The sequence below is a fragment of the Scyliorhinus torazame genome, chromosome 3, assembly GCF_047496885.1.
Source record: "Scyliorhinus torazame isolate Kashiwa2021f chromosome 3, sScyTor2.1, whole genome shotgun sequence".
NCBI lineage: Eukaryota > Metazoa > Chordata > Chondrichthyes > Carcharhiniformes > Scyliorhinidae > Scyliorhinus > Scyliorhinus torazame.
In genome coordinates this window covers 167081719-167098753 of record NC_092709.1, presented here as the reverse complement: position 1 = coordinate 167098753, position 17035 = coordinate 167081719, and the positions used below count along the sequence as shown (strand labels likewise).

General features: G+C 45.9%; 1 protein-coding gene across 3 annotated transcripts in view; it reads left to right on the top strand.

Annotated features, from left to right (window-relative positions):
• Positions 1-17035, top strand: part of anapc4 (anaphase promoting complex subunit 4) — a 115623-nt gene that overhangs the window by 82536 nt on the left and 16052 nt on the right. For all 3 annotated transcript variants that reach the window (XM_072496516.1, XM_072496517.1, XM_072496518.1), the window contains one exon: positions 1450-1527. In XM_072496516.1, the coding sequence (XP_072352617.1) occupies positions 1450-1527 (78 nt within the window). The remainder of the gene's footprint in view (positions 1-1449; positions 1528-17035) is intronic.

Genomic DNA, 17035 nt, shown 5'->3' with positions numbered 1-17035 from the left:
ACAATTTGCTGCATTATTTATTTAAGGTACCAGCTGCTCACCTGTCAAACTACCATCTAGTTTACTAAATATCCATTGTAAGAATGCTATTTTAAAAAGTTGTTCAGTCCACTAAACCCACTCCTATTTCATTTTTTTCTTCTGATTCTAGAAACCCTGGATGGTTCGATTAGCCCTAACCCCTTTCAGTACAATATGGCCCACATGACCATTGTTCATGTGTGATTTGAGTGCTGACATTATTTGACTGCAGGAATGTCACAGCCTAACTCAATTCCTGTCATGCATATATATTGACAAGGGAAATTGAGTAGTGACCAGTGTTAATTATGTATTAGTTGCATCCACTTCTTTGCAGGTATTGTGAATCAACTTTGGATTAATTTGAGCCTTCTAAGTAGACACACACTTAAAAAATATAGAAACAGACTAAAACTGTGGTTGTTGAGTTAGGAGGTTGTAATGTATAACTCTGTAAATTAATTATAAGTCTGTAAAGATTGGCTGCAGCTTTTTCATTTCCCAAATGCCTCTCTGAAATATAACTCAGCAGACCTGACTAGTTTTCCTTTCCCCAATCTCAGGTGAACAATGGTCATGTGGGCCATATTGTACTGAGAGTGGTTAGTGCTAATCAAACCATGTATTGGCATCAGCAGGGTTTATAGAAATAGCAGAACAAATGTAATAGGAGTGGACTTGGTGGTGTGAACAATTTTAAAAATAGGATTCTGGCAATGGATATTTAGTAAACTAGGTGGTAGTTTGACAGGCAAGTTCCTGGTATCTTGAGTAAAGTATGGACAAAAAATTTCTATCTTAAGAATTATATGTTATCATGCCCTGAATGGCAGCTACTTGAGATCAATTAATGCATCATAGACCAGGGATCAAATCTTGTGCCTTCCTGGTCTGAATGTTTAGCGTACTCACTGAGCCATTGGGGAGTCATATGCTTATTTTTGAAAATAACAATTCACATGCTAAAATCTTGACCAATGACAAAGAAAGCTAAGTTTTGTACTGGTGATTCGGTGGTTACCCCTAGACAGGACCCAGTGAGATGAATCGGACTTCTCCTTTTGTAAGTAACTGATGTGCATATATTTATGGTACTTAACTAGTCATGATCTGGCACAGTGCACAACATTTATTATCCTAAAAATGCCCAATGGTGGACATTTTATGTCTATCTTAACAATTGCAATAATGCAAGTGCAATAATGCAAGAGCTTTGATGAACTGTTTAACTGGATTGGATTCAGGCTGTTGTTTAATTTGAAAATGTTATAATCATTTTTAATTTCAAAAGGATGAAGATTGTGTTGAATACTGACCTGAAAAAATAAATATTTGTTTTTTGATGAAATGTCTTAATGCCCATACAAGTGAAATCTTAAGGACTCTCACTTAATTTTAAATATTCCTATTTGTGATGGTTTTGTATAGGTCTATTTCTAACTGGCTGCTTGCTGTAGAGTTTGGAGATCTTTTGTGTAGCACCAGAAGTGACAATAACAAAGAAAGGTGAGATTCCAATTATGCAATAATATGTTCAGCTTGTTTATGTGTTCTAGCATGAGCTCAAGGGGAACTTTGGTTCTAAATATTTAGTCTTATAAAGTCAGTTAAAATTACTCTTTATGATATATTGAAATGATTTAGCAAATTAGGTATTGTGTACATACACTTTGAAAGGTATCTGTAGAACCTCTGTTTTTGTTCGGTGTTATTTGCTGAATATTTATGTTGAAAATTGAGTACGCTAATGTGAAGCAGATATGGGGAATATCAAATGCAGAAAATATAGAGTAGGTTAGTACAAATCTAGAAAGACAAGTTCTAATTGTTTTTGGTGTACACATTTTATCAGAGCAAATCAAGTAGGGAGTACTATGACATAATTGCCAGACAGAAAAGAGACTACACCGATGGGGTTCGATGTACCCAACAAACTGGTTTATTCCGGTTTGACTATATCATGCATATACAAATAGCCACAGGAGGCTATTACACTCCTCCTTCCATAAAGAACAAGTACACAATCTTCAAATTCAGTACAACTGACATACATTTGTTGTTTTTAATTTCTTTATAAATCTAGCTAGCTTCCTATACCTAAGGAGATGCCTCCTTTCTTGACCTAAACTTTCAGAAATTTGGAAGGACCTTGACCCTTGGCATGAGTCTGAGGAAAAGTTTTTTTCAACAAAGACTGATTTTGCTCTTCACGTTACATTGAAAATTTCACTTCATCAGCTATGCCTATCTAACTCTGACTCAGATCTGAACTGGTTACAGGCACCACTTATGTTGGAGTAACTATTGGTACTTTACTATCTCAACTGTCCAATTCATTTGATTCCTCCAAACTTCCTTTTTCTTTGTGAACGTCTGAAGGTAGAAAGGTTTTCTATATGTACAAGCCAAACCTTTCCACTACCCAACATGGTGACTAAATATTTGTGAGGGCCTCATGACTCTTCCTGGGAGCTACTACAGCCATTTATGATGTTCTTTCATTTTAACCGCCTGATTCTCTCTCTGCCCCTATCATAACTGTCTTTCTGCCAGAATTGTTCTTTTTTTTTAGAAAATATTTTATTGAGGCATTTATAATTTTAACATTTCAAACAACAGAGATCCAACACATGCAAAAACCCCACAATAACACACCCAACTCCCCCCAGCCCTAAACCCTAACTACCTATACATGATTCCCTGCCCTTATTCGTCACTTGCATGGCTCCCTCTCTCCCCCCCCCCCCCCCCCTTTGCTGACAGTCGATTCTCCTTCAAGAAGTCGATGAACGGCTGCCACCTCTGAGCGAACCCCTGTAATGAACCCCTTAAGGCAAACTTCATTTTCTCTAGCCTAAGAAACCCTGCCATGTCGCTGACCCAAACCCCCGACTTTGGAGGCTCCGAGTCTCTCCATCCCAGCAAAATCTGTCTCCAGGCCACCAGGGTAGCAAAGGCCAAAACGTTAGCCTCTCTCCCCCACACCTGTCCTCCGCCTCCTCAAAAAACCTACTCATCCGAGCCACTGTCATATGAGCCTTGTGAACCACCTTGAACTGGATCAGGCTGAGCCTGGCACATGACGAGGATGCATCGACTCTCCTCAGGGCCTTCCCCGATAACCCGACTTCCAACTCCCCTCCCAGCTCTTTCTCTTTACCTCCCCAATTGGAACCCCTTCCAACTCCATCAATTCCTTATATATTTCCGAGATCCTTCCCTCCCCAACCCCTGTTACCCTTTAGCCCCTTAGTGGGAGGCGAGGGAAGCCCGGAACCTGCCTCCGGACAAAATCCCACACTTGTAAGTACCGGAACCCATTCCCACCTGGCAACTCAAACTCCTCCACTAGCTCCTCCAGGCTCGGGAAACCCTCCTCAATGAAGAGATCCCCAAATCTCTCAATCCCTGTCCGCTGCCACCTCCTGAAGACCCCGTCCAGCACCCCCCCCCCCCCCCCCCCCCGCCCCGGAGCGAACCGGTGATTATCACAGAGCAGGGACCACACCGATGCCCCCTCCAGTCTCATGTGCTGCCTCCGGGGCTGTTTTAGCGCACTGGGCTAAATCGCTGGCTTTTAAAGCAGGCCAGCAGCACGGTTCAATTCCCGTACCAGCCTCCCCGAACAGGCTCCGGAATGTGGCGACTAGGGGCTTTTCACAGTAACTTCATTGAAGCCTACTTGTGACAATAAGCGATTTTCATTTTTCATTTAATTGCCCTCACACTCTCAGTGCTGCCACTACCACTGGGCTTGTGGAGTACTGAGCCAGCGAGAACGGCAGAGATGCCCTAGCAAGATGCCGCCTCCACTCGCTCCCACACAGACCCCTCCCCCACGACCCATTTCCTAACCATCGATATATTAGCTTCCCAGTAGTAATTAATAAAGTTCGGAAGGGCCAAGCCCCCCCCCCCCCCCCCCCCCCCCCCCCCCCCCCCCGCTCAAGAAGGGCCTTCTTCACCCTCGGGCTCTCCCAGCCCATATAAAACCCGAGATCGCCGCATTCATCTTCCTAAAAAGTGCCTTAGGGATGAAGATTGGAAGACACTGAAACACAAACAGCAATCTTGGGAGGACTGTCATTTTCACAGTCTGTACCCTCCCCGCCAATGACAGCGGGAGCACATCCCACCTATGGAAGTGCTCTTTCATTTGCTCAATCACCCTGCCCAAATTTAATTTATGAAGCTGACCCCAGTCCCTTGCCACTTGAATCCCCAGGTACCTAAAACGCCTTCCCACCACTTTGAATGCCATCTCCCTCAGTCTCCTCTCCTCCCCCCTTGCCTGGATCGCAAAAACCTCACTCTTGCCCATATTCAGTTTATAACCTGAGAACTGACCAAATTCCTTCAATATCCCCATAATCCGTGCAATTTCCCCCAACGATTCTGTTATATAAAGGAGCAAATCGCCCGCATAGAGAGAGACCCTGTGTTCCACACCCCTCTCACTATCCCCCGCCAAACGTTCGATGCTCTCAGCGCCATTGCCAAAGGCTCTATGGCCAGGGCAAACAGTAGTGGGGAGAGTGGGCACCACTGTCCCGTCCCCCGACACAGACTAAAATATTCCGATCGAACCCGGTTTGTCCTTACATTCGCCACCGGTGCCTGATATAGCAACCGGACCCAATCCACAAATCCCTGCCCAAACCCAAACCTTCCCAGGACATCCCACAAGTACTTCCACTCCACCCGATCAAAGGCTTTTCTGCATCCATGGCCACCACCACCTTGACCTCACGCCCCTCCGCAGGCATCATTATTACATTTAGGAGCCGCCTAATGTTGGACGCCAGGTGTCGTCTCTTAACAAATCCCGTATGGTCCTCCCGGAACACAATGCTCTATACGTATGGCCAAGATCATTGCCAGCAATTTTGCATCCACATTTAACAGGGAGATTGGCCTAAACGAACTACAGCTCCCCGGATCCTTATCCCGCTTCAAAATAAGGGAGAGCGATGCCTGCGATAAAGTTGGGGGGAGCACTCCCAGCTCCTTCAACTCATTAAAAGCCTTTACCAGGAGTGGCTCCAACAGTCTGGAAAACGTTTTATAAAACTCAACCGGGTAGCCGTCTGGTCCCGGTGCTTTACCCGATTGCATCACCCCCAACCCGCCTATAACCTCCCCGAGCCCAATTGGGACACCCACTGCAGTCTCTGACGTTCCTTGTAAAGCCCGTCATCCAGAGACTCCGCATACCTCCTGTCCACCTGTAAAATTTCGCCTACCAGTCTGTCCAACTCCACCCGCTCAGCCTTTTCCTTATGGGCCCGAATTGAAATGAGTTCCCCGCTAATAACCGCCTTCAGTGGTTCCCAAACCACCCCCGCCGATACCTCACCTGTGTCATTGATCCTTGTATATCCCTGGATGACCTCCCTCGCCCGCTCACAGGTCTCCTTTGATAACAGCCCCACATCCAACCTCCATTGCGGGCACTGGGCCTTTCCCTTACTAACTTGCAAATCTACCCAGTGCGGGGCGTGGTCGGACACCACTATTGCTGAATATTCAGCAACTATCACCTCGGCCAGCAGCGTCTTATCCATAACGAAAAAGTCTATCCGGGAATACACCTCATGCAGATGGGAGTAGAACGAAAACTCCTCGCACCTTGGTCTCCCACATCTCCACGGATCGACCCTCCCCTCACCATGCGCTCCATGAACCCCCGGAGCTCCTTTGCCACAGCTGACACCTTCCCAGACCTAGACCTCGACCGGTCCAATCATGGATCAAGGACCGTGTTGAAATCTCCCCCCATAACCAGTCGATGTGAATCTCAGTCCGGGATCTTCCACAGAACCCATCTAACAAACTCAATGCCATCCCAGTTCGGGGCATATATATTTACCAATACCACGGCCATTCCCTCCAGCTTCCCACTAACCATAACATAACTACCCCCCAGGTCCGCTTCTATATTCCCCACCTCGAATGACACCCGCTTATTAACCAAGATCGCCACCCCCCCCTTGTTTTAAAGTCCAATACCGAATGAAACACCTGTCCAACCCATCCTTTCCTTAACCTAATCTGGTCCCCCACCTTCATATGTGTCCCCTCAACATAGCCACGTCCGCCTTCAGTGGCAACTTAAGTGTGCGAAAACACGGGCCCTTTTGACTGGCCCATTCAGTCCCCAACGTTCCACGTGACCAGCCTGGTCGGAGGGTACCCCGCCCCCCTCCCCTGCCGACTCGCCATGCCCTCTCCTAGGCCAGTCTGCGGCCCAATCCTGCACCTCCCCTGGCCTGCCCTCGGGCAGCTTCCGTCATCCATCCTCCTCCTCCACTTTGAAAGTCCCCTCCTTGTCAGCAGTATAATCCCAACACCCCACTCCCACTCCCCCTCCCATTCAGGAACCTCACCAACTGATCCATCGACCACTCAGCCGACCAGACCCTGCACATCCGCCATCTCCACGTGCGTTGTCTGCTTCTCGCCTGCCTCAACCAACTGGTTCACTTCTAGACCGCAGCTCCATAAGCTAGGGGTCACTCTCTTTTGCTCTCACTTCCGCACCTTTTTTTACAAAATTCCTGCAACAAACTGGCGTAAAGACCACAAAAGGGCCACCATGAGCGTGGCTGCCAAATATGCGACCTCTCACTCCATGGCCGCCACCGGATGCGACTGGATTGTTCTTCAACTGACCGTGCTAAATGTGGCTTCAGCAATTAAAACCACTTTCTAGGTTGTCTTGTAAGCAACAATCAGCTGGCATTGTGCTGGCAGTAATGGGAGGTTTGTTACAGTAAATAAACAATAAATTGCCCTCAACTCATTGAGACCTGATGTTTCTTCTAATTTGTATCTAACATTTGCTTAATAGGGCCACGTTTAACCATTTGTACTGTGCGTTCTACTGCTCCATTTGAAGCAGGATGATGCTGAAAGCTAAACTGCCTGAAAGTGCAGCAAGCAATTAGGAAGCTAATTGTATGTTCGCCTTTATCGCACGAGGATTTGAGTACAGGAGTCTTGCTTCAGTTAGATAGAACCTTGGTTAGACCGCACCTGGAGTACTTGGTGCAGCTTTGGTATCCCTTACCTGAGGAAGAATATTATTACCATAGAGGGAGTTCAACAACAGTTTACAGACTTGTTCCAGCGATGGCGGGTCTGCCCTACGAAGAGACATTGGGGAAACTGGGCCTGTATTCTCTAGATGTTTGAACAAATAAGAAGTGATCTCATTAAAACCTACAAATTACTTAATGGGATAGATAGGGTAGATGCAGGTAAGATGTTTCCCCTGGTTGGGGAGTCTAGAACCAAAGGACACAATTTCAAAATAAGGGAGCAGCCACTTAGGGCGATATGAGGAGAATTATGTTTACTCAGAGGGTAGTGAATCTTTGGAATTCTCAACCCCAGAAGGCTGTGGAAGCTCAGTATGTTTAAAGCAGAGATTGACAGATTTCAAGATAGCAATGACAAAGAGATACACAAATAGTGTGGGTGATTAACCATGATCGTACTGAATGGTGGAGTAGGCTCAGTGGGCTGAATGGCATATGTTCCTATATGGTGAAACTCTAATGTGTTTTAGCCAATTCATTCTCATGAACTTTGCATATTCTGAACAAAACTGTGAGGTCCAATGTCGGACGCGATTTCTTCTGGGGACCCAAAAGCAGCAAACAAACTGCAAAATATCTAGAATTTTGCTAGTAATTTGGTTCATCGGAAACCCCTCAACCCACTTGTAATGACCATCTATCATGATGAATAGTTATTGCTTTGCAAATTCTGCAAAACCTGTGTGTCAACTCTGCCACACTGTAGCTGGCCATTTCCTTTGTTGCAAAGGTACCGATGAGGCCTTCCTTTTTGCTGCTTGACATGCTCTACACCATTTCACTGTCTTCTGTGTCTTTATCTAACCCTGACCACCAAAGGTGGCTTCTTGCTAGACTCTTAGTCAAGTTCGTCCCTAAGTTTTGATCTTTTCAGGAATTGCATCTCTGACTCCCCACATAACAATGGATAACTCATTGTTGCTGGATTCGCAAATCAGGCCATTTATTATGAGTATCTATGTCGGCCACCGATTTGCAATATTGTCATACACTCTTGCCAATACAGGGTCCCTATTAGTTCTACAATGTCATCTATTGTGATTGGCATCCCATCTACATGTGAAAAGAAAAATATTCCTTCCCTGTTGGGCTACACTTCAGATGATGATGAACATTACAATGACCTTCCAGTCATCTGCACTTAATGTTGACCTGATAAACAGATCAAATTAAAGCCCATCTCTGCATTCAAGCTGCAGCAGCCTAAAGTGGGAGACTTAGGATGCAAACTAGCCATCAGTGGCTTATGATCAGCTTCAATCATGAAACTATGGGCATACAAGTATTTATGGAAATATCTTATTCCAAAAATCAAACACAATATTCCATGTTCTGAGCATAATTCTGTTTACTGGCATTCAGAATATTTTGTTTACTAAACGTTCAACAGTAACAAAGAATTGAAAATCAACTACATAACATTCCACCTTCACACTAACGATTAAACAAGGAAACGCCACTGTTCCATATTAGTACCAATACAAAAGGCAAATGCAATCGGACTCGCTTCACCATTATCCAGCACAGCACCTACTCTACATGAAGGGGCATCACATGCTAGCTTAATCTTTTTGGACACAGCATAATGTATAAGCATTGTACGATCTACCAATTTATGTCTACACAACTGGAAATCTTGTCACTTTCATCCAATTCCTCAGAACACTCTTCCTCAAAAGGCCATTCCATGGGCACAAGAGGGTTACGAAATTTGGTATGAATTTACCATAATAATTGACTACGCCCTAAAGAGGCCGGAGCTCAGAGATAATTTTATTGCTTGAACCTTATTCTTGGTAGGTTGTAACCCATCTTTGTCTACCTTGTGACCCGAATACTCTGCAGAGCTTTGAAACATTTTATGTCCCTTCACCTGAACTCCATGCTTTTCCAAATGTTGAAACACCTTATTCAACCTATCATCATGAGTTTGCCTGTTTGGAGCAGCAATAAGTATGCCATCCAAATGCGCACTACTCCCTGAATTCCTTGCAAACTTTGGTTCATTAATCCTTGAAAACTCCCAGGGGCTGAAGAAACATCAAGTGGCAGCCTATCAATCTAAAACAGACCCCTGTATGTATTAATAATCAAATATGACTTGTACTTCTAACTCGAGCTGCAGGTAGACTTTTGTCAGATCTAATTTACTTTTTAAAAATCTGGCCTTCTGATAACATTAGAGCCATAGAGTTTAACAGCACAAAAAGAGGCCCTTCGGCCCATTGTGTCTGCACCAACCATTAAGCACCTATCTATTCTCGTCCCATTTTCCAGCACTTGGTCCGTAGCCTTGTATGCTATGGTGTTTCACATGCTTCTTAAATGTTATAGGGTTCCCGCCTCTACCACCCTTTCAGGCTATGAGTTCCAGATTCCCAGCACCCTCTGGGTGAAAAAGGTTTCCCTCAAATCCCCTCCCCTCAACTTAAATCTATGCCCCTGGTTATTGACCCCTCTACTAAGGGGAAAAGTTTTTTCCTATTTATGTCCCTCATAATTTTGTACACCTCAGTCAGGTCCCCCTCAGCCTTCCCTGCACAATAGAAAACACCCAGCGTAACCAGCCTCCCTTCATAGCTGAAATGCTCCAGACCAGGCAACATCCTACTGAATCTCTTCTGCACCCTTTCCAGTTCAATCACATCCTTCCTATAGTGTGACCACCAGAACTGCACACGGTACTCTAGTTGTGGCATTGCGAAAGTTAAATATAATAATTTTATACAGCTTTATAAGCTTTATACAGCTCCAGCATAACCTCCCTGCTCTTACATTCTATGACTCGGCTAATAAATGCAAGTATCCCATATGCCTTCTTAACCACCTTATGTACCTACAGATAGTCAAGTTTTGCAAAGTATTGGGTAGATTACATTCCAGTACCTGATTTGCAGTTACCTTATAACTCCCATATATCCTTTGTTGGGGCTCCTCTGGAGAGCCCGAAAGTCCGTTATCGCGGGAGCTGCCGAAACGCTTAGCTCCGCATCGCCGCAACCGGAAGTCAACTCCCATATATCCTTACACTACCATCTGACTTTGGTAATACCGCGATGAGAGGAGCAAATTACGCTGTTCTACTTTTGAGATAATGTTCTTGGTCTCGAGTCTTTTCTATTCTTGCTCTACTTCTCTTTTTGAGCACAAGGCACTGGTTGAGATGTGCAGTAAATTGGTCTTGCATTCCCCTGGTTTTCCAGTTTCACTTGGCAATCATATTGTATTGTGTTGTGAATTTTGCTTCTACACGAAGAAGCTCGTTCCAATTTTACTTATGGTCTTTAACCAGTTTCTCCCAACCAAGGCTAATTTTCCACCCTTCACCACAATGATGGGAAATTTTGTACATTGCTTCTTCTGTGCCACTGATACTGACACATTTCCCATTATGAGAATGTTCTTTCCTCCATAACTTCATAATTCTATGCATGATTTCTCCATTTAAAGTTGACTCAACTTTTCAAGGTATTGTGATTTGGGAATCAAACTGCCTGCTCCTTGTTTATTGGATCTCCACCCAACGCACCTTAAACTATGTGTTCAGTGAATTTCTACTGAACATCCTTGATATCAGATCAGATGACTCAACCAACCCCTCATCGACCTTCTGTCGTTCGACAACCATATGCAGTGACTGCCATTTCCTCCAGACAGCATTTACTTTGTTTACATTCCTTCGACATGCCTTGGCAAACTGACTCTTACAGCTGCAGCATTCTGCCTTCGAAAGCTAATAATTCTGTGCCCAATTTTGGTCTGAGCATAGGACTTTGTCGTACCTCTGTTACTACTAGCTGCTATGGTTAGGGCCTTTGCTTGCTCAGCTGTAGCTTATTTACTTCAGCAGATGACTGCCAATTGTTAACTCTTGAATTTTTTGAAGTCACGTTCTGGCATGTCCATGGGCAATGGTGTTTCTCTCTTGAAATACTCCAAAATTACGATGGACAGTTTTTTGAAAGCCACGATTAAGTCTCCAATGTCCTCACTGAGCAACTGATTTCTTGTTCCAAACATAGCTTTCAGCAATCTCCAATACTTGGGACTGTAGTGCTTCTCAAGCTTACACAGAATATCCAACAGCGGCATGTCTTTTGGCTTTACTGGGTGAGCAAATTCTTGAACGTTTTCATCAAGATCACCATTTTCCTTTTTTTCCACTGCCTAATTGAGGCCAGATTATTGGGAACATCGAGGATATTATTAACAATGAAATACCTCTGTAGCTACTCCACATATGCACTAAAAGACCCGGTCATGACTATACTCTAGCAGTAACCGAGTTATACCTGTTGATGTAGCAATCTTAGATGGTCAGTCCACCCATTTGTAAAACAGCCATTTCATTAAAACTAGATTTTTTAATAGTATCTCTGCAAAAAGAAAACACAATTCTTCTACTGGTTTCTCCAAACCAAATGTGTTTGGCTAGGGAATCAGTGTCACCTCATTGCCAGACTGTGGTATCTTTGCAGGACAGAAAATTGACTGTGTGTACGCATGGAGTTTATTCTAGTTTGACTCCAATTGTATACATAAATGGCCACAAGAGGGTGATGTACCCAGATGAGAACTAGTGTTTGAAGTATAATAGTGCATTGTTGAAAGGAGACCAAATCATCATACGCTGAATGTGGCCATGTAAACAGTTTACTTATCTGACCAAGTATCTACAAGTCCTTCAGCGATGCACCAGTGTTGCCTTCAGCATTGTTTTCTATACTTATTGAATATACTTAAAAACTCACAATGCATGAATGTAACACAATGCAGGATGCATTGAGAAAATACCATGAAATATATATTTTTTTTAATAAAGAATCGGCTCATCCTCGCCCTCGTGAGGCGTGCTCTGTATACCACCTTCAGCTGTATCAGCCCCAACCTCGCGCATGAGGTGGAGGCATTCACTCTCCGGTGCACCTCACACCAGAACCCACCATGAAATATTTTTAATTTGTTTTGTGACATTCCTAAAGACTTGCTTATAATACATTTCAGTTACTCAGTTTAAAATAATGCTTGTGGCTCGGCATTTTAATTGTGAGTAAATGGTGCCGTTTTATTTACTCTGATGTTGAATCAAAGTAAAACTATGTACCTCTGGATGCCACTATTTGTTGGGAAATACATGGCAAACATTGAGTAATGAGCTTCACCTAGTTTACTGAAGAAAAAAACCCATAATCTAGCCATAGTGAACTAAATAGGCACATAGATAAATACACAAGTTCATTTATATATTCATGCAGGGTTACAGTAACTTTCTGAAAAAAGTTTGTTGACTTCCCTTCAAAAAATGAATCTTTTTTTTGCACAGTTTTGCTGTGCATAAAATCAAATCTCATAAGATGTTATTGTCTTTATCAGATGAACCAATATTAATCTATTCATTTCAACTTTTGAGATCCTGGATAAGCATAACACATCGTGGCAAATCAGTTGGGTGTATCAGGATTTCATAGAACCGAGCTTCCCAGGCCATTGAAATCTTGCACTTGTCAATGATGTGTTAAGTGAGTTGGTTCAATGTTGACTGCAACTGGATGCAGTGAAACTAGAACAGGCTTCTGACACAGGAGATGGTCCAACACTGTTTTATTGAACTTGCTGATTGCTGTACATAGTCTGCTGTGAGTTGACACTCTATTAATCTAACTGATAACCTCCTACTGGCTTGACCAGACTAGCTCTCTACCACATGGAGATGGTGCTCACTGGCTTGTGCACTCTTACTGTCTCAGAGGCTGTGTCCTGTAAGAGAGAGGGAGAGTCTTAATGCCCTGTGTGCTTTATAGTGGTGGTGTCCTGTCTGGTGATTGGTTGTTATGTGTCGTGTGTGTTCATTGTTTATCCTATGTGTCAATCACTGCCTGTCTGCATTCATTATATACATGAGTGGATATTATGACATCTCCACTTTTTAAAATAAATTTTGGAATGTGGCAGTATATACTTGCATGACTATGTACAAGTGGTGAATGAATGACCATATGTACATGGGAAGGTGTCTATTGTGCAGATTCAGAGCAAACTGAACAAAATTGACAAGGTTTAAGTCTATAGATTCAGTCTTTGTGGCGGGCGACGAATTCTTGTCGATCGCCTCCGAGGTGGAGGGGGGGACGCCGGCACCTGTACAGGCGGGATTGCTGCCATTTCGGTGGCCTCGTGGACAGGCGGGATCGCTGCCAGATCGGTGACCACGTGGGGCGAGATGTCCTGAGGCAGCATGATGACATGCGGAGAAGTGCGGTCAGGTGGTAGGCAGGGAACTTTGCGCAGCACCCTCCTGTTGCGCCGCAGAATGGAGCCATCAGCCATTTGGACAACGAAAGACCTGGGGGCAGCCTGTCTGACGACAACAGCTGGGGCTGACCAGCCTCCCTCAGGCAACTGGATGCGAACAACATCTTCTGGAGCCAGCGCAGGCAGATCCGTGGCATGAGCATCACACGTGATCTTCTGCTGATCCCTGGATCGCTGCACTTTCTGCAGCACCGTGAGGTGGTCAAGGTCTGGAACATGGTTGGCTGGAACAGTCGTCCTCAGGTTGCGGTTCATGAGCAGCTGCGCCGGAGACAAACCAGTCGACAGAGGGGTTGCCCTGTATGCCAACAGCGCCTGGATGAAATCTGAGGCTAGTCTGCAGCCTTGCACAGCAACCGCTTGACAATATGGACCCCTTTTTCGGTTTTCCCGTTTGATTGCGGGTAATGGGGACTGGATGTGATATGCCTCAAGTGGTAGGATCGTGCAAAGTCGGACCACTCTTAGCTGTAGAAACATGGACCGTTGTCACTCATTGCTGTGAGTGGTATCCCGTGCCTGGAAAACGTCTCTTTACAGGCTTTGATGACTGACTTGGACGTGAGGTCCGACAGTTTCACCACTTCCGGGTAGCTGGAGAAGTAGTCGACCAAGAGCATGTAATCACGCCTATTTGCGTGAAAGAGGTCTATCCCCACCTTGGACCACGGAGAAGTCACGATCTCGTGCTGTAGCAGTGTTTCCTTGGGCTGAGCTGGTTGAACATTTTGGCATGTTGTGCAGTTGAGGACCGTGTTGGCAATGTCCTGGCTGATGCTAGGAAACTACCTGCCGAGCTCTGCGTCGACACTTCTCGACCCCAAGGTGACCTCATGGATCTGTCTGAGCACCATGGTTTGCATGCTTTGGGGAATGACGATTCTATCTAGTTTAAGAAGGATCCCCTCGACAACCGTTAACTCGCCCTTAACGTTGAAGAACTGGGGGCACTGCCCCTTCTGCCAACCATGGGCGAGGTGTTGCATCACGCGCTGCAGTAGAGGATCTTTGGCAGTTTCTTCACGTATTTGGACAACTCATTCATCAGTGGCTGGAGGTTGCTGGCACACAACTGCACCTGTGCCTCAATGTGGCGAATGAAATCGCCCTGTTCACACGGCGTGGTGCTGGATCGGGATAGGGCATCTGCGATGATCAGCTCCTTACACGGTGTGTAGACGAGTTCAAAGTCATATCGGCGGAGACGAAGAAGAATTTGCTGCAGCCGAGGTGCCATGTCATTTAAATCCTTCTGGATTATGTGGACTAAAGGCCTGTGGTCTGTTTCTACCATGAACCTTGGCAGACCGTATACGTAGTCATGAAACTTGACTATTCCTGTCAGGCGACCCAAGCACTCCTTTTCGATCTGGGAATACCGTTGTTCGGTCGGAGTCATGGCCCTGGATGCAGATGCCACTGGAACCCAGGACGAGGAGTCGTCTCGCTGGAGGAGCACCGCCCCAATGCCGTCCTGGCTTGTGTCTGTGGATATCTTGGTATCCTTGGTTGGGCCAAAGAACGCCAGTACTGGGGCTGTGGTGAGCTTCGCCTTCAGCTCAAGCCACTCCGCTTGATGTGCGGGAAGCCACTGGAACACTGTTAACTTTTTAACGAGATGCCGGAGGGCCGTGGTGTGGGATGCCATGTTGGGAATGAATTTGCCGAGAAAGTTTACCATCCCGAGGAAACGGAGGACCGCCTTTTTGTCCTCTGGGGTCTTCATGGCATTGATTGCCAGCACCTTGTCAGCGTCAGGTTGCACACCGTGCTGTGAAATGTGGTCACCCAGAAACTTGATAGTGGACTGACCAAATGAGCATTTGGCCCTGTTGAGCTGGAGGCCATTTTCATGAATCCTCTGGAAAACCTGTTTGAGGCGAGCGATGTGATCCTCGTGCGTCGTGGACCAGATGATCACGTCCTCCACATAGATTCGCACCCCCTCAATGCCCTCCATCATTTGCTCTATTATGCGATGAAATACTTCGGAAGCTGAGATGATACCAAAAGGCATGCGGTTGTAGCAATAGCTGCCGAACGGAGCGCTAAACATGCACAGCTTCTGACTGGACTCGTCCAGCTGTATCTGCCAGAAACCGCGGGAGGCGTCCAACTTGGTCAAGAATTTGGCATGAGCCATCTCACAGGTTAATTCTTAACCCTTCGGGATCGGGTAGTGCATTCGCATTATGTTGCGATTCAGGTCTTTGGGATCAATGCAAATGCGGAGTTCACCAGAGGGTTTCTTGACGCAGACCATGGAGCTGACCCAGTCTGTTGGTTCCGTGACCTTTGAGATGATGCCCTGGTCTTGGAGCTCTCGTAGCTGCGTTTTCAGACGATCCTTGAGGGGAGCCGGCACCCAGCGTGGTGCATGGATGACTAGGGTGGCATTCGGCTGGAGCAATATCTTGTAGCGATATGGGAGCATGCCCATCCCATCAAACACATTGTGGTATTGCGTGAGAATGTCGTCTATCTCAGCCTGGTGATTCGCATTGGGCGAGGCAGTCGCCGGTGTCGAGGACATGGCATGGACTTGCTGGACCAGATTTAGGAGTTTGCATGCGCGAGCACCAAGCAGGGATGCCTTGACAGGCCGGACGATCTCTAATCTTAACGTCGCCTTGATTGCCTTGTGAGATACACCTAGCTGACACGATCCACTGGCAGCTATGGCATTACCATTGTAGTGAAGGAGCTGGCAGGCTGGTGGAAGAATGCTAGGTTGGTCTCGGATGCTGTCAAGGTCCAACTGGGATATGAGGTTTGCAGACGAGCCAGTGTCCAATTTAAATCTGATGCGAGACTGGTTGACCGTGATGACAGCACACCACTGTTCGTCAGGATCCACACTCAGGATTGAAAGGCGGTTTGCAGACGTGGTGGAGACCAGCTCGCGTGTGGTGATGATGCCCACCCGATATGGAGACTCGAGGCAGTGACCATCGGGGTCCGTTGAGTTGTCGGGATCAGAATCTTGCATGCCTTGTGTGCCGCGGACACCCCTGCGCTGCAGCTGGGATCGCTGGCTGTTGCTCGGTGGAGTGGACCTGCAGAAAGCCGCGTAATGCCCAGGCTTTCCACATTGTCGACATCGCCTTCCTTTGGCTGGATATTGCCGCTTTAAATGGGCGGAGCCACAATATGGACTCGTCATGACGCTGACGTCAGTGCGATCTGTGCGCCATCGCGCATGCGCAGTGCGGTCGGCCGACGTTTGCACATACGCATTAGGGTCTTCGACCTCATCGTCCACCCGGTCGTGGCGTGCATGCGTAGGGACCCGGGAAAAGCGCGCGAAGCGGCCACTCGCCCCGATATTCCGGCCTTGCATTTTTTCGATGGCCTGCACCCTTTCTGACTCGTGGGAGGTCAGATTTGCAGTTTCTGCCGCCCTGGTGCGGCAGTAACGATTTCTTTTTTTTATTGTTTTTATTTTTTTATTCTCCTTTTTCACATTTTCTCCCATCAACAATAAACAATAATCAGCAAGATATGTCAGTCCCCATAATAACAATGATCCCATTTACCCACCAACCCCCAAACCTCAACCCGCATGTTCACATAAACAAATGACAAAAAGGAATCCGGGATTA